The sequence below is a fragment of the Coloeus monedula genome (genome assembly GCF_965178545.1).
Source record: "Coloeus monedula genome assembly, chromosome: 4".
Taxonomy (NCBI): Eukaryota; Metazoa; Chordata; class Aves; order Passeriformes; family Corvidae; genus Coloeus; species Coloeus monedula.
This window is the reverse complement of record NC_138784.1, coordinates 36,908,797-36,932,275: the sequence shown is the minus strand read 5'-3', so window position 1 is coordinate 36,932,275 and position 23,479 is coordinate 36,908,797. Positions and strand designations below refer to the sequence as shown.

General features: G+C 36.1%; 1 protein-coding gene across 1 annotated transcript in view; it reads left to right on the top strand.

The window, feature by feature from the left end:
* Positions 1-23,479, top strand: part of PTPRQ (protein tyrosine phosphatase receptor type Q) — a gene marked incomplete at both ends in the record, with an annotated part of 125,963 nt that overhangs the window by 63,004 nt on the left and 39,480 nt on the right. The window contains 8 exons of the mRNA XM_082280024.1: positions 1,170-1,335; positions 1,802-2,092; positions 2,325-2,600; positions 3,386-3,537; positions 4,361-4,502; positions 6,096-6,365; positions 16,033-16,365; positions 22,687-22,808. Of these exons, the coding sequence (XP_082136150.1) occupies positions 1,170-1,335; positions 1,802-2,092; positions 2,325-2,600; positions 3,386-3,537; positions 4,361-4,502; positions 6,096-6,365; positions 16,033-16,365; positions 22,687-22,808 (1,752 nt within the window). The remainder of the gene's footprint in view (positions 1-1,169; positions 1,336-1,801; positions 2,093-2,324; positions 2,601-3,385; positions 3,538-4,360; positions 4,503-6,095; positions 6,366-16,032; positions 16,366-22,686; positions 22,809-23,479) is intronic.

Genomic DNA, 23,479 nt, shown 5'->3' with positions numbered 1-23,479 from the left:
ACCAAAAATAGGAGGCTGGTCAAATAGCTGGAATTCATCAGGGGCTTGGGAAAAATAAATCTCACCCTGAAAATGTTGCTATGTAGAAAAATTAGGACTTCTTTGGTCCTGAGAAGTGCTGTCCATGCCATCTGCTCAATGGAGCAACGTGGCTGTCAGAGAGGAATGGTACTGGCTCTTTGAATCAGCACCGAAGATTTGACCTAGTGCTTGATCTGAATATGCCTATGGGCTAAATAACTTCTCAACAGTTTTCAAATCATGAAACAAACTGTGTTGGATCCTCTAAGTCAGTTTCCTGTAAAGCAGTGGATGATTCAACACATTTGCTTATGTGGTATAGCTGAACTTACATAAATAATATGCTTTATAGTTTTTCTTTTCATCTTCCAAAGTTGTTGATCCTAAACAGGAATAGCCTCCTTAGAGGTGCTGATCTGAAGCACTAACCTATTGCTGTAGTCACAGTATTAGTGACATTTTCTTACACAGTTCAAAAGAAAGTGGGTCTAGGTTCTGCTGCTATCCTTTCATTAGCAAGTAACTGAAGAAAGGAAAAAAATTCTGTTGATGTCTTTGTTTTAACACGGTCCACTCACTATAGACATTTCCTTAGAGATAATGGCACTTTGTTATTGGGAGGGACAACTAACAAAAGGAAATGTTTATCAAGTGATGCAGTGAGATCTCTGCCACTGAAAGTTTTAAGTTCAAAATCTACTCTCATAAAAATAGATTAGAGAGAGAAGACCTTTGTTTTGATTAATAATGATCAGCCAAGGCATGCGTGATTCAGGTAATCTATGAGCAATTAGTAGATGTTGCTTTTTTTTTTTGTAGTTTTCTGGATGAAATGTGGATAAACACACTGCAATATAACAGTTTTAATCACTGAACTGGCATTCAACAATTACAAACAACAGGAGAAGACAATTATGTACTCTGTAGTATTACAAACAGTAAAAATAGACATCAAACAATCGAGTATTTCAGGAAAAAAATCAGTACTCATTAGAAGTCAAAGTACAGGTTTATATCTTCTGAATGCTATGGTGAATCATGTCTGCTGCTGGTGCTGGTGGTGATGGCTAAATGGGGAACTAGAAAGAGAAATCAGTGATTAAAAACATTTTAAGTGGTAACGTTTTCTTTTTTTTTTTCCCCTTTAGAATTTCACGAGTCATGGTAATGACAGCAACGTCAGTGTGTCTCCATTTGTAGTGCTGGATGACTTGGCAAAATACAGCCATTATATTTTATGGTTAACTGCAAGCACAGCATTTGGAGATGGAAACAAAACCAGTGAAAAAATAGATGTGTACACAGATCAGGATAGTAAGTTAATAACTTTTTTAGTGCTCATTGTATATCAGTGCTTATATTTATTAAATATTCTCTAACTTAAAAATTATTTTACTGTTATGATGGCAAAGTCAAAAACATATCATTGAGTGGTTTTGAATGCTGCAATATTTATCTTTGCCAGGAGGGCATTTTGATCTAAGTCTTTGAAATACTAACATAGCTCAAAAGCCTCTGTGTATACAAGCAATAAAATTATTGTCTTAAGATGTCATTAAAACTCTTTTCTTAAACAAATTTAACAGAGATGATTATTCATATATGCCTTCAGCTATTTTTCTTTCGATATTGAAACAGAAATCATTTTTAAAAGTTGTAAAAAATATTACAACTGACATTTTCAGACTAATTATATTTTGAACAGTTATTTCTGGCTTGGGTTTGGATGTTTTATTACTGTAATCCATGCATTTAATTTTTTGCTTATTATCTCTCATAGTCCCAGAAGGTTTTGTTGAAAATCTGGTCTATCAAAACATTTCCTCATCTTCTGTAAATGTAAGCTGGCTTCCACCATCCCAGCCAAATGGCTTAGTCTTCTTTCATGTTTCTCTAAGTTTAATGCAACTGGGAACCAGTAAGACATTATCTTTCCTTACTTACAACATGAGCATAATTTTTGATGATCTGGAGAAATATACTGATTACATTCTGAAAATCACACCAGCCACTGATAAAGGATCTTCTGAACGGCATGCTCTAAGTCTTCATATAAGAACTGATGAAGATGGTAAGATTTTTTATTAGTTCCTAAGGAAATGTATGAAAAATCCCCAAATAACTTTCTAAAAGAAAAAACAATGTGTTTAATTTTCTTGTGTCACTTAAAGTTTTTTTGTTATACAGTGACACAAACAGCTGCTACACATTTCTGCTTTGACACCATGAAATGGAATTTTTTATTCTAACTCATATTTTTCTGAGATTATCCTTGTTTTTCTCTTTATTGTTTCTTCATATAGTCCCAGAATCTGCACCTGTAATCAAAACATTTTCAAATCTCTCAACTACCTCAGTTATGCTTTCATGGGACCCTCCTATTAAGCCAAATGGTATTATAATACGTTATGATTTAAACCTATATGGGCCAGAGAGGAATAACTCATTCTCTACCACCAATAATTTTGTCATCTTGGAAGACCTTCTGCCATTCACATTGTACAGCATTTATGCAGCTGCAAGAACAATAAAAGGACCCGGTCCATCCGCTGTGCTTCAGTTCTACACAGATGAGTCAGGTGAGAAAATTCAATTGTAACCAACTTCAAAATATCAGCCTTATGTTACTGCATCCATCTTAGATCTGAGCATCAGACCTGTTGAAATGAAGAATTAATTTTCCATTGGTCTGTGGGTGAAGAGCTTTCAGAAGGAAACACTGCAAGACAAGTGTTTCTGAGTGCTCCTCCTCCTGCCACACTGTGCAAGAGGATGTCACGTTCTGCACAGGATTACAAAAATAACTCCATGAAGAAATATCTTTTGCCTTTGGAATGTGTTATTGTTTGCAAAGTGTCAGGGATTTTGAAGCAAGCAACAGTACCTTTCTCTTCATGTGCCCATGTAATTGAAAAGTGATAAAACATGTAAATATTTCTGACACACTGACACAGTTTTCCTTTACATGAACCTCCTCTCCGCTGCATGGTAAATGACATATCTTTTAAATATATGAGTTGGGCTCCATATATGGTGTAGAAAGCAAAGTATACCTCATTCCAGTTATATATGTAATATGGCTTTTGTTAAATGTCTTAGTTCTGACAGTAGGGATGTTTAAGTGATTAATAGTTTTGTTAGATCTCTAAGAAGATCCCTTGCTGACTAAACATGTATTCTGGATTAATGGAATTTGTTTCATGTCAAAGAAGAAGAAGAAAGATTGAAATAACAATGAAGTACTGTTAGCTTGAGTTTAGATACAAATGTAAACAAAAGTACCTATGTTCTCTGCATGTGCAAAGTGTTTTGTTTTGTCTGGATTATTTGTGATTTGGAACTCAATAGCATTTCTCTTTTGCAGTGCCATTAGCTCCACCCCAGAACTTGACCATTATCAACTACACCGCAGATTCTGTGTGGCTAAAATGGGATCCAAGTCCCCAGTCAAATGGTGTTATTATGAGATATAATTTTAAGATTTATCAGAACAACACTGAAAAACTATTTTTTTGGGTATGTTTTTAATTGAGTGTATATTTTTTTTTAATATTTTTTCATGCTTTAGGAAAAATGATATGGCAAATATTTTAAATATCATGCTCCTAGAATTATGAAGTTCCTATAAATTCCTATTTGCTAAGACAGTTTAATTCCCTTCCCACCGTACCTGTAATTCAACTTTTCAAATTAAACAGAAAAAAATTGTTTGATGTTAACTTGCTTTGAGCTTCTGATGTTTCACTAATGGTGAGATTTATTAATCTTAATTTGTATTTTAGTGTAAGCTTGATGTTAGAAAATGACAGTAGTTACTTGCCTTGTGGCTACCTTTGTTTAGCTATTTAATATCTATGGACTTTCAAGATTCAAAAAGACAGTAATTCCTAGTCATCTTATAAAATAGTAAAACTGTTCAGAGGTCTTCACTTAAAAAAAAATGCAGAATAAGAATAACTGAGTAAATTGTAACTGAAATAGCTGCTATATAAATGTTCAGGTTCAAACATGCCTTGCATATACAGGTCCAAGGAATTGAGTGGTAGGTTTTAGCTTTTTTTTTGATAAAAAAAGTCTTCATCAATCTATGTATCTAGTTAAGGTAAAGTAAAAGAAATTAGAAGCTATCTCTTCCACTGCAGAGGTGTAGTAAGGAAGTAGAAGGTAAGAGGGATTGATGTGAAGCTGGAAAGGGTTTTCAGTATTTGACTGAAAGCTACTCAGAGTGGAAGAGGCAAAACTGTGGCTGTAAATCCTCTGATCATTTCAGTAGGTTCAAGGTGGAGCCCGCAATGTTTCTAGAGATTAATTGTCTACTAATAATTTTTTCTTCCTTAAGAACATTTCAGGTTCAAACCATGAGGCAAACCTTGTTGGGTTAGAACCATACAGCCCCTATTTTATCAGTGTCTCTGCATTTACCAAGCTTGGGAATGGCAATCAGTTCAGTAATGCTGTCCAATTTACAACCATGGAATCAGGTTAGATGTGACTTTTTCTAAGCTGAAGTTCTGTTTAAATATATTTATTTTCCTTGTATGGCTGAACAAAAGTCTTCCTCATCTCTCCAAAGAAAACACAACCTAACACTATCTCACTGTCTCTTGCCTGTGTAGCACCGATTCACATTCCTGTTGTAGACTGGGTTTGAAGTTTGATTTCGGAAGTGTAGAATTAAAAATGTCCTCATCTGAAATGAGAGGCTTATATGGCTACTATAAATCTTTTAATAGCAACACAGATAAAGGGAGGAAAATTAGATAGGTATCAGTCTTTGCAGATCAAAGCAGTAATTCATATCCCTATGAAAATAACTGAAACATTAGCAGTATCAAAAGCAGCTGGACAAAAGATTGGCAAACGAACTGGAAATTGTATTAGACAAATAGAAATTTTTTAGTTTTTTTTTTTTTTTATAATTTATTTTAGGATGGAAGCTAGCCACTAAAAGTGAAATACCTAACTTTCACTAAAGAGAGCCTGTGGGTTTGTGAAACGGGCCATCATGCAAAACTGTAGCTCCTTTGCCAGGTCAGAGCAACCCCCAGGCTCTGTAAGGTTTGTCAGTGCCAGGGGACTAGCATGGGTTAGGGGGCTCACAGGTTTCTTTACACCATTAGCAAGGGGAGCAGACAAAATATCAGAAGATCCCATATAATGACTACAGGTTTGCTAAGATCATGCTTCCAGTGAGAGGTTCTTTCCAGAACTGGTAAAGCAGAGGTTCTCGGAAAAAGTTATGCTGTTTATTGTATCCAAGAGTTACAAGACCATCAGAAATCTGGACCATCACTAAGCTGGTTCAGTTTGGCTATTGGACCCGTGCTGCTGAAGGTGGTCCTGCTCAAGAACCATGGTCATCTGTCAGTTGTTTCATTTCATCACTGACATTCCATACTTGTGGTACTTTTTTCAGTTCTCTTTAACCAATTGTTCATAAGTAATTGCTCTATTTTCAACATGATTATTATATTTTCTACCTTCATTAATTTTTATGGGCATTTAAAAATTTTCTTCTGCTGGAACCAGCAAATAGATGGGGAACAGTAAGATAAAATGATGCATATGAAAGCTCTGAAACCTGCCCAGTGACTTATGTACAGAGAAGTGTGATATAGTGCCTGAAAGAAATAAGGCTGACATAAATACGGAAACAGATAAAGAAGGAATTTCTGCTGCTGACGCGGTTGATATGCATATGGAGTAGGTATATGGAGTAGGTATATTATGTATGTTATAAGCACTGTGTTTAAAAAATTATGGTGAAAATACAAGCAAAAGTTTTGTTGGGAAAACAAAACTGAAGCACACAACTAGGAAAAAGCCAGATAGATGGCCTCTTCTGTCTCAAGGACTAACATCGGTCACATTTCTAGTAGTTGAAAATGAACAATCTAATAAGGATGAAGACATATTTTTGTTCCTTTAATGTGTTTCTTTTATTAATTTGTCTGAAACTGTAGTGTTTGACTCTTGCTATGAACATTGGGTTTGCTTCTCTAGTGATATTGTTCTGTGACTACAATTTTAATTGTGTATGCATGTTAATCTTTGGTGCATGTGCATCTTTTAAGTGCCAGATGCTGTACAGAACTTCCATTGTATTGCAACGAGTTGGCAATCAATCCTATTGCAGTGGGACCCTCCTGCTTCAGCCAACGGTGTAATTACACATTACATCATAACTGTTGAAGGAAATTCTACAAATTTTTCATCTTATGATACACTGCATACTTTTAGAAATCTGATTTCCAATATTACTTATGAAATTAAAATAAAAGCTGCAACATCTGCTGGTGATGGTGAAGAACAGATATGCAATGCCAGCACCCTTCCAGAAAAAGGTAACTAAAATTATTCAAGTTAATTTTTTTATTTAATTTAAATGATGACTATGAAACAAGCAGGCATAAAAAGCCTGCTTCAATACAGGCAGTTAAATCATTCTGTTGTTTAAATTTCTTGCTAATAGTGAATGAAGAGAAACAGGGATTCCTCTTTGTCCTGTTTTAGAACCTGCCTAGTGATGAGAATAAATTGCCATTTTAAAAAACACAGAGAGAGCACATTTTTCTGTGTGAGTTTGAATAGTTATTTTATTGATTTATGATCAACTATTATTTTTTTTCTTATAGTATCTGCCTTATTCCTAGTGTATTTAGGATATTGGAGACTGTAAGTCTGAAAATATTTTTGGGAGTGAAATTGTTGTTGGTTTTTTTACTAGCTGACAGTGGTGTGAATTCATTGATAATAGAGCTGTTCAGAATTCAGGAAATTGAGAATTTAGCTTCTACAAGCAGACTTTCTCATAACTTTTGATGGATAGGATTTTTTTAAACAAGAAAGAAAATTGTGAGCTAAATCCAAAGAAAAATGTAGACGGGTTTTCTGGCATTGAAGTGAAAAACTGTAACCCAAAATCTGTCTTCCTTTCTCTCTCCACACACACACTTCACGCTTCACCTAATCTTGGCTGTGTTTTCACTTGACATATGAAACATGGAGATGATATTCTGTGCAAAATACACTGTTAATTCTGTGTGAACAGCTATGTACCTATCTTCTAAACTGAAAGTGGAGAGGAGTTCAAATATCAATCCAGGAAGCCAAGGCCTGTTTCAGGCCTTTTCTTCATTCAGGGATGATTTCTGCTCTTGGGACTATTTATTGGGGTTTGTTTCTTCTTTGGTTATAGTTTAATATAAAAATTAAAAAATTATTTTCGGCAAGAAAGATTCAGAAAAGACTTCACTTTTCTGCTAAATTACAGGAGCAATTACTGCATTTAGCTCCTTTTTTGGTGCTTTCTTAAGTGATATCAAATTATACAATGGAGTTGAGGAGGTCTCTATTTCAGAACAGCTGGATAATTAGGAAACACAGGGGTGGGATAAAGGACCACAACCTTACCCCTCGAGACTTAGAAACCAAACCTAGTTTTTGCAATACTTTATTACTAAGTTATTCAGTAACTTAAAAGATGAGTTGCAGCACCCATTCCCATATATACTTTAACTGAAAGAGTGAGTTTTCTCAGATCTGTCAAATAATAAACACAAGAATCTGTGTCAGCAACAAGGTTTTGGTTCAGGAGGACAAGTGGCGGGGAGCAGTTCTGCTGTGCAGACTTGAGTCTGAACTTGGAGGAGATCAGACTTAGCCCTACTCTTAGAATTCCTGTTTCTAGTTTCCTGAGTAGCATGCACGTCCATTGGATCCCTCCTGTCTACAAAGCCTCCGTGCCCCATTATGAGCTTTGATTTCCACAGTTCTTAAAATTAGACTTATGGACGTGCATGTCTGAATGAATCTAGACCATGTCTGTGCTGTCAGCTGAACTACTGCTGCTTTGGTTCCAGATCAAATGGATGAGCTCCAAATGAGGACAAGCAGGGTGTCCACTTGCTGGCAGATTTTGGCCAACATTGTGAAAATAGCCAGGGTTGTACTTTGATGATTGCCCCTCTTCATGATGCAGTCTATCCCACTAAAGCCTGGCCATGTCTCTTATTTGAACTATGATGTGGCATATTCCTACGCATTTCTGATGAAAATTTTCTAAATTGGCTTCCTCATCAACTGCTTGCCTAGAAATGCTGCCAGTTTGTGATCCCTCTTGGTCCCTTTCTGTCCAGAACCTTGTTAATTTAAGACTTCTGCCTGGGTCATCTTGTTTGCTCAGAAACTTCTGCTCATCAGTAGGGCTCAAAGTCCAGTTTTGAAAAGATAAAGGCATTGTTTAAGTGTTAGACATGAGCATACGTAACATTTTATGGTGTTGGCTGGAAATAATGTAGTGATCTTAGCTGCTGTGCTTGATGTGGATGTGTGTGCTCCTGCATTTCCGGCTGCTTTTCAAACGCAGTCAGAACTCTCAAAGCTTTCTTTTACACCCTGGCTGCTGAACAGCCAACCCTAAGATCTAGAGCAAGACTGAACCTGGGGATGGAGTTCAGACTGGGAGATAGTTGTACAGGTGGGATGTTACCCTCTGGTAACAGAGAAGAACAGGAAGCTTCCCAGGTGCTTCACATCTTGGAAGATGGGGGAAAGTCTTCCCGTAGTGTTAAAGAAGCCTGACACCTGAGAAAGTTAATTGTTGGGATTTCTGAGAAATTTGGGGTTATCTTTTAAGTAGTCCTTGAGGAAAGACTGAGAAAGCTGTAGATTAAGCCTGGGCTTGAGGGAGAGACTAGTAGTGTCTCGTGGTCCATGTTATAAAGAGTTGTAGCAGGGAAAATAACCAAACCAGTCTTTATTTTGTAGCAACATTTGTTTCATGTGTCTTATCACTGGGAGTTTTCCTAAGTGAAGGATTTATAGTACAACACATGTACTTTTTGCCATATACACTGCACAGTCCCTTTCTTGTTTTGTTGTTGCTTAGTCATAATTACAACCAACTAGTTATTACTAGGACATTTCCTTAGCTGTGTGTTTGCATGAATTGTTTTGTAGTGACTGGATCCTAGGAACCGGAGATTCATGGATGGGAATGGAAACAGTTTAATAGCTGTTGTCAGCTTCTTATTTATGGTGGTCTAAGATTAGTCACAGAATATGTAGCCAGAACTGAGTCACTGACAATGCATTTATTTCTGACATAAAGTGAAATCGAATTTGGCTCAGCGTCTCACTGCATAGCATTTGACCTTTAAATTCTTGGCAAGATTATTTGTCTTTTTTTGAGGTAAATTTTTTCATATCTGGGTACAATTAAACATGAATCACGAAGCTTAAATTTATGAGGAGATTAGTAGTGTTTTGTGTCTAATCTAGCTCCACTGTCACGGTAAACCACTACTGCCAGGCTGCAGTATGTTATAAAAGCCATCAGCTTTGTAGTGGTAGTATTAGTTTGTGATTAAATACATTATAAAAGATATGAAAGACAATATAGTATACATACACATGCATAAGTGAGTTAGGATTTTATGACTGAATAGCTATCCTTGGATTATTTTCGAGATAATTCACATACTAAAATGAAATTTCATTAAGGTTGAGTGAATTTTTAGAAGTGTGAGAGAGCCATAAAATAGTAGGAAACTTCTCTAAAAGGCACACTAGAGCTGTGAATATTCAGCTAACTCACAAATCTGGGAAGAGTGTAACAGTCATTTAGTTTACAATAAAACTAGAACAATTAAAAAGCTGCTTGCGGATATTCAAAGCATAAATAATAGAAAGAAAACTGCTTCTGTTTTAAATTTTTTTAATTTAGATTTTTCTTTATAGACTTTTCATTGTTTTCTGAGGATATTATTCATATTGATTGTGGCATTAAGACACACAGAGTAATTCCCCCACTTCTCCCCCTTACTGCTAGTCATACTTAATACTATACCTGAACACAACCTTAGAAGAGGTTGAGGCCTCCATTGTACTCTGGTGACAGTCCTTACCATTTGTTTTCTGCTAAACAGAGATTCATTCATATCTTACATTTAAAAGAAATATGGCTAGAAATTTGTCCAAGAAGCATTTTTAAACTTAATCTGGGCTTCATTTTCCTGGCCATTACTAACTTGTAGCTGTACACAGAAGTATGCCTTGCGAATAAAGTAGTGCCTAAGGGAATTGGTGATGGGAAGGTTTCTCTGGTCTTTTGGTGTGGAGGTGACAAATTAACATCATCTTTTGTTACGTGTGCACAAAATGGCTTTACTCTCTGCACAAGGAACACTTTAAAGATTCTGGATTTGTATCTCCAGTATGGAGGTTCCCTTTGGAAAATGTGGGCTTTTTAAATCAAGACCTTTGAGAAGCATAAAATACCACAAGAGTTTAAAGCCTCCTTCATATCCAAAGAAATGCTGTTTCCTTCACCATAAATCTTTTTCTCAGAACCTGGCAGTTCATGACAGGTCAGAGTTGGAGTTACGTGATTTTCCTCATTAAGTAGTGAAGAAAACAACAGATGACTGTGATGTACTGGAAGAATATTTAAACCCGAAGCCTCGAGTGGCTCTTAGGGCTGCAAGGAAGATGTACAGTGCAGTGTGTTGGCCTGGTTATCCTGAGAAATCAGTCTGCTGCAGAGCCACTGTATTGGAAATGGCAGAGCTTTGGTGTCCCCTGTCATTAATACACATAAGAGCTGTGTGTTTCACATGTTCCGCCCATGATGCAAGTTCACATTTCCAAATCGTATTAAAGTAAAATAATCCAAAAATTGTAGAGTGAATCAGGAATAAGAATCTTTCAAACGCTTCTTTCCAAGATAACTGTTTTTTTTCCCAGATGTAATTTTCTTTATGTAATGTGGATTTTTTACATTTTCTGATTAGTTGTTTGGTCCAAGTTTAAGTTAATGGCTCTGATGTTGATAGCAAATCCTCAGTAGAAAAATGCAGTGATAAGTTGGTTGATTTCATTGGCCAATGAAATTGTATTTGTATTATTTTTATAAGGAGGTTGAGAAAAATAGATTATTAATATAGTATAGGATAAAGGAATTTTTTTCTCTTTTGTAGGGACTGCGTCAACTCTGCATTGATATATAAGAAATGGTACTGACATATATGTACAAAGCTGACATGGATAGCACTTACAGGTCAAACATAATGTATACTGAAAAGCAGAGAGTGTTTTAGTTTAATGGAAAGCTGAACATTTAAGACTTGAGTACGGACAGCTTTTCAGTACTTCTCTTTTTAGCTTAAAGGAGTGCATTTCTCTCTAGATTTGCAGGATTTGATTCCTCAGTACTTAGATCCCACAGTTGGAGATGGAGTTTTCATATGTGGTAAGGACTGAGAAACATGGTCCAGAGAGGTTCTTTTAAGATGTGTTCTCAACTGTGCAATTTCCTTTAAAGCATGTCCGATAATGTCAGTCCCAAGTCATGGGAAAAATAGTCTACAGTTTTTTATATTTTTATGTTAGCAAAATAATTTGGGTCCTATTTATGATGTACCTTTTCATACTGAGCAGGACTTTATATCATAATGACTACCCCTGCAGTTAGCTGTCTATACTAGATTAATATTTAGTATGATCAGGGTTATCATCTTAACCCATGGAACTCATTTGTGTAACTAAGCTTTCAAAATTTAATAGAGCTAATTAATACAGAATATTTATTTTCTTTTCACTTATTCTATTTTCTGAAGACTTTTTTTGGTGTGTGCCCACTGCTGTCAGTTCTACTTTGTTCTTCACTTTCCTCCTATTGATGCTCTTAATACCACCCAACAGATTTCTAGGCTGCCGCAGTTCTTTTAATCCAAACTCCAGCTACAAGCAGCTGTTCTGTAGGCAGACTTTTTTTTATTAACTTCGTTAGGAACTATGCCATATCATATTACCGTCTTCTGTTCACGGCCCGTGCAGCTGTAGTTGTTGCTTTCCACAAAAGTCTTCACAGAAAGCCATAACCTCGCTTTTCTCAGTAGATTTGTGTGTGTCCTTTGCTGCCCTTAGGTTATCTTTGCATTGTGAATAAGGTTTTTTCTACTAAATGTTTTTGTTAGTTTAAACCAGTTCCACTGGCCAATTTCAACTTGATATGAGTCTTTGCACTGTGCTAGTGCTTTTTCTACTAAGAATTTCCTTCCATTTAGGTCCTCAAATAAAAACTTGATCTCAGAGCACTCCACCAGCTTTGATTAGCATTGCAGCCAGACAAGCATAGGGTCAAGATCTGCCAAAGTAACTTGTATTTAGGTGTTTAACCTTCTGTCAACTTCAGCGAGAGTTCAGGCATGTAAATAGGTTTTAGGAGCTTAAAATCGCCTGTGGATCTGACTTCAGTTATTTTTCATTGAAATTTAGGCATCTTATGAACCATAGTAGATGAACCTGAAAATACCTCGTTCCTCTTCCACTCCAGAAACTGAATTCACTAGCATTTCATGGCTAGCCTCTCTGCCAGCTCCCCAGCTGGCCCTCAGAAGCTGAATTAGAAGCTATTAAATGGAAAATTAGATGGAGTACATTGCACCAAATGTTTCAGACTCAGAAAAACTCCCTACTCCCAGACATAGCTGAATTTTAGCAAATGCAACATAATACAGTAGGAAAAGACTGTGAGATATGTGATGAGACTTAAGGGATCTTATGTATGATTCTTGGGAAATTCAAACTTGGGATTAGGATAAGAATTCCCACTAGCTAATCAGAGCACAGTCCTCAGCAATTAGTGCCTTACAATGCCACACTCACAACCTTTTTCATGCCTTTTCTTTCAGTACACCTTTCTGGAAATTTGGATTAATAATAAAGTTCCCAGTAGGTACATGTCAAGGTGTCAGTGTATAAGAATAGATAATCTTTATACAGTTCCAATGAAACCTGAAATAATAATTGAAAAAGATGCAATTTCTGGCTTCCAAAATTTTTAGTGTGAACTGTGATCACTTTATCATAGTTAAGTCACGTTTAGAAAATTTAGACAAGCTGCATGATTACTCTAGGAAGCATGGAATGGTTTGTTCAAATCAGTACCATCTGTGGACAGAAAAGTTGGGGGAATTTTAGTCATTCTTGAGGAATGGAAATCTGATTCTCCATGCTAGAGTAATTGTAATCCTTTTTGTATCTGTAACCCAATAGCATAGCTGTCTTGAAATTGTCTGAACACAATCATCAAGTTCAAGAGATGCTGTGCCACTGGGTGTCACTGCTCTTCACTGTGGCCCTAGGATCAAAGCTCTTTGATCTGCTCCAGATTCAGATCACATCTTTTTATTTGTTCTAATGAGTGATTACATTTATGTTTGATTTGTCTACATAAGGAAGGAGACAAAATTAGCTTGATCTTAAACTGACTAACATTTAAGGCTCTGATTCCATTTTAAAGGTCTGTCTAGGCACTGACAGAAAATTTTACTGTGAATTCTGCTGACTGACCCTTGATTTTGTGGGTTCAAAATATTTTTTTTATATAGGTCTTCATAAACTGGAAAAATGACAACATAAAATAGCTATCAAAGCTTTTGTGTAAAAGAGGAAATGCTTGTCTGATTGTCTGCTATCAGAATACCTGCAAGTTTATCTTTTAAAATGGTGGTTTTCATGTAGTGCTGCTTACTGGGATAATCACAGACATTATCTTCAGCCTTGTGAAGATAGTGTGTATGGGCTCCCTCAGTAGTCAGTGGGTAAAAGGACAGATAGAAAGAGAAACATAATTTCTCCACTGTCCATTCTTTCCCCCACTTTCAGTGAGTTTGTCTCTTTTCCAAATACAAGGAAAGCATATGGAGGCTGGATTCATTAGAATTTTGTTTGTCTGTGGGAGAGTGCACAAATCAGAGCCACCACCATTTTGCCTGATATAATTTCTAGTTCTATGAAAGCCAAGTCTCTTTTCCTTCTTTATTGCAAAATTGCTAACTCTCAGTTATTTTTGATGTCATTATCTGTGTTGAAACTGAGGGAACAAGGTACTCTCCTTAAGAAGGAAAGGCCACCATTGTGTCTAGACCATGGGCACTGCTCTTTCCATATCTGTGACTATCCTCTTTAACCTGCCTTGTTTTAGGTGCAGAGACTGCAGTTGTGCCAGCCAGGGCTAAACCAGCTGCACATTTGAGCAAATGAAGGTATATATTTCCACCTTCCTATTAACACTCTCCAAGCACCCAATTACTATCTGCTTTATGGCAAACCCCAGTTTCTGTATTGGAATATAGCCCAACAGTCAGTCTTCTATTCTATCCCACATTTTATCATTATCATATTTGAGTGTGCAGGAATTTATATTTTTGCAGTATCTTAACAGGTATTAATAGCTTACACTACAGTAGAATAGAGGATTTATAGAGGAAAAATTCAGGTGTTTTCTACTAATCATTTGGCATTTCTCTGCTTTTATTTTCCAGAAACTAATAGTCAAACTAGGCCATTTCTTGTAATTTACACAAATAGCTAATGCAGTTTATAGAGTTTTTACGAAAATATTGCAGTGCTTAATTTTTTCGAAAGTGAAAGGACTGAGTATTACATCTACAGATCTGAGCAAGGAAGAATGGTACTGCATGTTTTGAGGTTTTTTACTACTTTCTGTAATTATCTTCATGTTAATAACAACAGAGCAAAACAACTTTAATTTTGATAGCATGGTGTAAAATGATGGAAGTTGTCTGTAGCAAAGACTTTTTTTTTTAATATAGTTTGCTCTTGTTCTGTGTCTGGTTAGTGTGTAGCAAGGTGGGAACCTATGAGGCTGTTGCATGCTGGGGTGTTGTGTACTTGTGCATGAGAGCTGAATGGAAGAACAGGGAAGGCACATGGTTCTCTACCTACTCCCTCTCCTGCACACTCCACCTGCTTTGGGCTCATTTGAAGGGATTTTAAATTCTTAACCTTTTCATCAACACAGCTTTGTCTGACTCAGAATTTACATTTCTTGTTAAATATCCATATTTAATGGAGAAGTTTCAGCTTCTTATATTGTGGTGATTTTAATAAAGAAATTGTTGCATACAAAAGCAAAGATCAGATATTTCCATAAGGTTGAAAGAAAAGAAAAAAGAGTGTTTTCTCTGTTCTTCCCCAGTGATGTTGGTCTGGGATCCTTTTCGTCTTTATGTAAGCCTTGGGACTTCTTCAGTTTCAGTTTGAGGATGTATCACGTGTTTTTCTTTTACCAACGATACCTCTTCCCCCAAAGACTCTAAAGCACTCTTTAAAGCTAAGTGCACACAATGATTTCTGAGCTGATTTCTCGGCAGAGTTTTTCCATACAGAGTATTAGTATTATCTTACAGAGTCTTAGAGATGTTAGCTTTCTCTATGACTATGTGATATAGCACAAAACCATATGTTGCATCTAGTTTGTGAAAGCTGGGAGTACACTACTGACTCAATATAGACAGGGTAAACGTGCATACGTGTCTATCTATGTACCTATATGTGCTGCTTCTCTCTCATGGACATGAATATAGCCTGTATATAAATAAATGGAATCAAAGTTTATGGGAAGTTTCTTTTTTATCTGTTATTCAGCTCTTTCTCTTAGCATTCTTGTAAAGCACTTCTATAATGCCAGACAAACATATCACGTTGTTAATACTTTTCATTCAGAAGGTGAAACAGGAGACTTACGAAATTTACCTTGATGTGTCATGTGAGGATTTCATATACTACCAAGAGAGAGGGAGACAAATTAGTATTTCTAAATTAGAGGTAAAGAATCTCAGTTACAACCCACAGTAAAAGATGCTATGGGTAGGCGAAAAATAACTTTGCCTAATATTTCCTCCCTTAGCTGAGACTTAGCCCCAAAAGCAGCAATAGAAATGTCACACCTCTCAAAGCTGGTCCTACATGCCATGCCCGAAAGAATTTTTCTTTATTTCAAAAACAGCAGTAAATGTATGCCACCTAAATATGTACAGTGTGATTTATGCCATTGGAATTATTGTTTATTAAACACATGAAGTTGACTCTTGGTCTTTAGACATGCTTATTAAAATAATTTTTCAACACTGGATAAAAGTGTTATAGTAGCAATCACTTTTCATTCAAATTAAGGTATCTTACAAGTGTTTTAACCTTCAGTTCCTAGCGCTCCCAGGGATATTGTTTTTTCCAATGTGCAATCAACAAGTGTGACCTTGCATTGGAGATCACCAAAATCTATTCTTGGCTACTTTCAAAACTACAAGATTACCACACAGCTACAATCCATCCACTGCAGTGACTGGGAAGCTATGGAATGTATTGAATATGAGATGCATCAGTATTTATATGAAAATGTCATGGATGACTGGATAGAAGACACAGTGTATGGACTGAAAAAATACAGATGGTACAGATTTGCAGTAGCTGCCAGTACGAATGTTGGTTATGGCAGTTCTTCACCTTGGATTTCAACACAAACCCTTCCTGGCTGTAAGTAAGGATGTCTACTGTGTCTTATAATGCTGTAACAATGTGATGTTTGTCTAAATAAGCAAGAACACTTGGTAGAAGTTATTTCTTCATAGACTTAAAATACTGGTGAAGTCAATAAGGATTTATTGCAACTCTGGACCTATCATATATATATTTATATTATATAAATCGTGCAGAAGGTATACATACTTAACACTGCTTGATATTTCAGTGTCTTTTGTATACTCTTTTATATTTACCGCTTACCCAACAACATTTTCAATCCTCAGCCATACTACACGTGTAGACTTGGGAAGTCTGAATTTTTGCTAGTTTGGATTGATATGCCATTTTTCAATGCAATTTCACGTGTTGGGTGTGTCAATTTAAAAAGTTGTTCTTCAATTCTTTGACTGAAAGTCTGTTTATTAACATTGTAAAACTTTCCTGAAATTCTGTTGTATGTTCTTCGCAATAGAATTTAAGCAATAGTTTCAGAGGAATTAAGATTTCTTTCCAATTCCATATCCATCCAAAGAGTTTACTAATCAGAGTAGCCATGTAACATGCACAGGATTGCCATGACACATATTAGAACTCTCATGCCTCAGCTGAGGATTTAAGTTTCCAAGTAAGAGAAGAAGTAGTTATCATAAATAAGTCACCACCAAATATTTGAGAGAAGGGGACATGAAACATAAATTATTTAGGCAGTTGTCATGGGGATATATGACCTTCCCTACCAGTTTGCAGCCATCCTAGGATAGAGAATATCTGAGATCTGGCCTATAGCCTCTGTAGAACAACTGAGAATCACCATGAGTTTCCTTATTTAATCACAGCTCTTTCAGTCATTTCCCCTTACAAAGTAACAATAATAGAACTACCAAGTACTTAAACAGCTGTGTACCAAGGACTAGTCAACAGTCCAGATACTTACCTTGTCCCACTCGTGTTTTTATAATCATGTGATGTGAACGCAGGAGGCTTTGGACACTGTGATAGTAAACATTACAACAGCCTGTTTTTTTAATAAAGCACAGAAGCACTCGTTTGGATTGAGAAGTGCTGGAATCAGCTGCAGAGTCATTCTCATGTACGCTTACTTTCTTTGTCCAGTGACTCTTATGGGGAAGCTCTGCCTGCAAATCAATGCAACATTTTAAATGAAGGAGAAGGAAAATAAAACAACAAACCCAGATGGAGCAGAAAATAGATAACAGAAGTTGTGCAACTCTTGAGCCACCAGCTCTGGGGAGATTTCTTACTATAAATTTGATAGAACTCAGCTGCTGACATATGCAAATACTTATTTTTGAAAAATTGTTGGAGTTTAGAATAGTTAGGGATTTAAACTGGATGGAGAAGCAGATAATGAAAACACATATAATTGCATAAAGTTAGGAACTTCTTATGATTTCCTCTCTGGACAGTGATAATTTGGCTTAAGAGAGAACTAGTTTCCTATCCAGTCCCACTGAAAAAATGGTAGCTGAAAGTATAAACATCTCGATAGACTGCACAAGCCCTTTCCATGCCAGTTTAGTGTCATTCTCAGCAGTAGGTCCTCTGTGTGTTCTGTTAGATAGTTTAAAAGTGGTGGGGTAGAAGTTTAAAAAGTTCCAGCAGTTCTTCAAGCCTAAGTGTCTGGGGCTGCTGATCTGTATCTGTGGTGACGGAAGTAGGCAGCAACGAGTCTCCTGTGAGCTAAATTGGTGACACATCAGGAGATAAGCTGCCTATAAAACACACTGTTGTGGAGTCAAGGAAGCATGGGCACTATTCCAAATGTCATAGCTGGGCGCTGGTCTTTTTCCTGGGGTAATAGCAATCAGCTGAGGAGGAAAAAAAAGAGGAAGGTGACATGACACAGCTGGGAAGCCAGCTGGCAGCTCCTTTGTGCTTCAGTGCTGGGAGCCTCGCTGAGCAGTGGTTGATCATTAGCAAGGGCAGGTTTCTAGATACCTCACAGTTTTCAAAGCCTAGTTTTTAGAATTACTGTTAAAACCCCCCCTCAGTTCCCCTCTTTCTTTTGCAAAGGCTACAGCCTGTAGGAGGAAAGAGAAATTCAGAATGCACCAAACAGGTCTGGCACACTGGGCAGCCTTGTAAAGTGTATGCAGAAAACAGGTGTTGATCTCCCTCTCCTTTCCCTCATGGACAGGGCAAGCATCCTCTGGATTAGCTTGCTGATACACAGCCAATATATACATGGTCTGTTAGGGCTTAGGAGTGCTTAGCTGCTATGTAAAATACCCTGAGTACTTAGCCCATAAAATCAATGGGAGCTGTGTTGGCACATTTGAGAGCAGAAGCTAGGCACCATTTCACTTGATTTTCAAGAAGTGCCTCTGTAAGACATTGCTTCTACCAGAGTTAAAGTTACCTTCATTGTGAAATAATAGTTAAAGAATTTTTTCTTCATAATTCATTGTGTTCTCAGAAATTTGTGTTTCTCTCAAGCCTAAAAAAAATATTAATGTATTGTATTCAGGAGGTTACAGCATTTAAGCTGAAAACTGTTAGACTCATTTCCCAGAATATAAAGAGAAGAAACTTCAACGGCAGCAAAAATTATGTAAAAGACATCCTAAATAATTTTTACAAGTTCTGAGGATTTGATTGTTGTGCTAAAGCAGAAATAACTAATAATTCTGACCATCCAGTGAATAAGGTGAAGATCTTAGCTGTTTATTTCAGTTGGTCATTATGAAGACAAATGTAAGGCTATAGGAATTCTTTTCATGATTCTTTATCTCATTTGCAAGTTTCAAACAAAAAATAATGGCGGTGTTCTGTACTGATAGTGGTTATAGAGTTACTCTGTTGAAAATACTGTGGATTGTTAGTACAGTCCAGTTCTCACATCACACAGATAAACTATTCAGCCTTCTGTCTTGCAGATTATCCTCACAGGAATTGTCTTACTGTCTCATAAAGTAGTGTGATGGCACCATTATTACTTAGCTGATTGATTACCCAAGAGCCAAATCTATTCTTCAAGATTAAATATGTTCATCATAACTTAGATTTATATAGTTACCAGCACAGAAGATCACAGTGTTGTTTCACAGTAAGGGAAAGAGCAAGAAATGTTTTCCATAGCTATGGAAACTTTGTTCCCTCACACCTGCACTTACCCCCAGTTTTACTCTTACATTTATAAGAAGAATAGCATTGGCTGAACTTAGGTTTTATGAGAGAAAAATAATTGTGGAGGGTCAGTGTTAGATGGAAAATGAATGACAGTGAGATCACTGACCTCATTTTGGATCTCGTACAGTTACACAATACAATGCTTTTTGGTAAACTGCCAAATCCCCTAATACCAGGATATACTGAGGTATAAAGGAAAATCCCAGATGCTCGAATGTCCCATGAAGGCTAGGACATAGAAGCATGGGGCAGAGGGTTATGCTTCTCTTTTCAGAGCCTTCTTTCTCAATCCCTGCTGATACCCAGTTGCTTGGTACTATTAAAGAAATACTTCTCTGTGATAAAAAGTACTGAGATTTCATGTCTTGTTATGTGTTCTTTCTTCTAGAAAGCCTTGCCTGAGAGAAGTTCTTTTTCTTTGTTTGTTACATTTCCTCAAAAGTAAACATTGGAATAATTATGGACGAATATAAGACATAACTGTTTAAAATTATGTAAAAATTACTTAGATGATTAAAAATTAAATAACTGAAGGACACAATTTTTTTGGGAAAAAGGAAAAACAGAGCTGATCCTAACCAAATTAGCAAGCATGAATTTTTTTAGAAGACTGGAGTATTCAGTCTTATTTTTGAGGATTATGCTAAATGATGGTCTATCCAGACTTACCTTCAAACTAACACACTTAACTGCTGCCTTAGCATCAGGACACAGATGGATGGCAAAGATGACCCTGACCTCCATAAGACCCACATTCCTGTGCAAGGATAGAAGCATGATAATCAGGAAATGATGGTTATTAGTTACAGAAAATGCATTATTGTGAAAACCAGGAGAAAAGTGCTTATGAGAGGAAGTGATTGGATTATGGGGGAATGAGAGAATAAGACTAGGTCATTTCTCCAGAGTAAATTGCTGTGATTTATAAGAGAAAGGGGGTAGTGATATCATGGCTTCATATTGACCAGATTCATTTCACAAACAAACCTAAATCAGAAAGCAGCAGTTATCCACTGAATCAAACACAGTTTTTAAAAAGATGTTTTTTGTAAGACATGAGACGCATCAGATACCTTTCATTTTGTAGTTTTCTCCCCAACTGTACATGTTATTTCAGAAAATATTCCTACATTTCAGTATGACTTGGTTAATGTCTGATATTTTACTTCTCATTATGAAAATAAACCAGGTATTAATGCTTACACGTACTTTGGATAAGTATCTTAAATATAGCATACAATCAGAATTTTCTTGCAAATATCTAAAAATGCATCAAGTATAAACTACATATGGAAATTAACCAAATAAGTAACTGCAGATTGGATAATTTGTAGATTAGATTATGCTTTAAATTATTCCCCACCATCACTGCAGAATGGCTTTTGAAAAAATACTGAGAGACTAAATATTCCATTAGTTCTATAAAAAAGCAATGGAAAATTGTCTTTGGAAAATTGGTTGGTTTGAAAACTAAGGCTCAAGAAGCTACATATAAATAATTTTATACTGTTTTTCAGAAATTTCATTTTGCGATAAAGTTAATAGATATCACTGCCATAGTTACTGAAAGACACTGTTCAGCAACAAGCCTGACATGCATTACCTGAAAAATAAAATGTGTGCTTATTTTCATTTTCAGGGAACTTGCTTGCCTTTGTATTTTGTTTTATCTGTTGTACCTCTGCAGTTGACAGCTAGCCTTCTCTGAACACTCTCCTCTTTTACCATCCCTCATGTGCACTCACAGCTCATTTAGTTACACTCTTCATTCAGTTGCTCCATACTATTCAGTATTTTTGGGGACTGCTTCCAATGGTTGAATTTGATCCTGCCTATAAAGTCTTATAAACTCCTGCTAATCCCAGCACAGGAATCTAATTCCTATATCCAACACCCTAAACTCACTATAGCGCCTTACCTAATCCCAAATACTTCTGTTTTATTCTGCAACAATGGTGCCAAATTTTCAACTCCATAGTGCAAAATTTTATTATTTTCCTCATTAATCTTTCACACATAATTGCAACAGTTACATACTTCTTTTCATGTTCTTTTCCTACTCTGTGTTCTTCTGGGAGAACTAAGTAGTCTTGCATACCCTCCAAATTTTTTTCCTCATTTAGCCCTCTTACCTAATGATTAATAATGGCAAACTGCATATTCATCTGTTAATCTTGTTTGAGAAAAGAGCCTGCATCTTCTGATTAGCATAGGTATGATCACTTCAGTATTTTTTTTATAATGTTAACTGATACGTATATTTTTGTGGTAGATTGAAAAGGCACCATAAAGCCAAGTTCTGGAAATATGTACAAATATGTTGTTGTTTTATAACAGGCTGTTCAGTGATACTTACCACAGTTGTCTTTTTTTTGTAGTAGATCCAAAAACAAGGCACCCTGGAGCCAAGTTTTGTAATTATCTATGAATCAGTTGTCATTCTATACCAAATTTTATGTTCCTGAAATTTAAAAGGTTATTATGAAAAAATAATACCACTTACTGAGAATTGCTACGTTGTTATTATGATTTCATTAATTTCTTATTCATGACTAAGAAATAACTAGCTTAATTCACATATCACCCTGACAAATGGAAATTTTAGGGAAATCCCATTTCTTAGTGTGAACATTCTTGCCCTCTTTCAATTCTTACCACTTCTTTTGTTTGGGTTTTCAGTAGTTTCTCAACATGTTAAGAATAAATTGAAAGGAAATGTAGAAAATTATTTCTGCTTGTACTTTCCAATACTACTGGAAATTTTTTCTAGCATGCAGAATATGATGTCTTTTCACAATTTCTTGTTCTTTGAATTATTCATTTGACATAAATATATTATGATTGTCTATTTGTATAAATATTTGCATATATTTTACTTGTGTCATGTGAAATACTTATAAAGAACTTATAATTAAATGACCCTATAATCTCAATTTAAGATGAAGTCGTAGGTAGTCCATACTCTAGAAAAATTGTAGTGGTTGCAATGAAAGATGTATTTCTAAATCACATGGTGTGCCTTACATATAAAAAAAAGGGAAAAAGTTATAGTTATTTAAGCAATGTATGATCTTAAATATGTGAAAAAGCTTCATTTTCAAATCTCTACTGGCCATTAAAATTACTGTGTTATTTTTTGTGCACTTCTTTGGCCATGATTCACATACACAGTTTTTTCTGCAGCTCCAGATGGTCCTCCAGAAAATGTGACAGTTTTAGCTACATCTCCTCACAGTATTAATGTCAGCTGGAGTGAACCTGCCATCATTACGGGACCAACGAGCTACCTCATAGATGTTACCTCAGTAAGGCAATTCTGTTTTACTGTTAGTGGTTATACAGATGTTTGGGGACATTAATACCACAGCAGATATTCTTATAGAGATTTTAGAGCAGACATAACTAGATTGAAAACCATATAGTTGTGTCTATTTCCTCATAAATTCTTCATAAGAATTAATTGTACGTTTATTAATTTATTAATGGAAGATAAATTAATTACTTCATATGAAAAAACGTGATAGTAAGAGGTCTTGGAGAAAAAAAAGAGTGTGCCTATAAACATACACAGGAAAGCAGTAGTTGAGCTTTGTGAAAGTGTACCTCTTTATAGCCGTCATGACATTTGTTTCTTCAAAGGAGGGAAGTGGTCATAGTAGTGATTCCACGAATGAAAATGGAGAGCCTAGCAAAAGGAAGTGACTTGCACAAGGTTACATGGCACCAGAGGGAAAACTTTAAAGTCAAACTAGATTTCCCACTTTGCACTTGGTGCTCTGTCCATTAGATTAGCTGTATTTTGGTAGCACAATAATAACACTTCTTTCTCCTTGACCTTTATAACCAAAAATACTGACATAAGAGAAAAGCTCTGGTGGCTTTTCTTTTTTCATCCTCTGCTACATTTCTAAAGCTTCCTAAAACCACCATTAATAAACCTCATTTCCTGCCCTGTGGCAGGATAGTCAACTAAGTT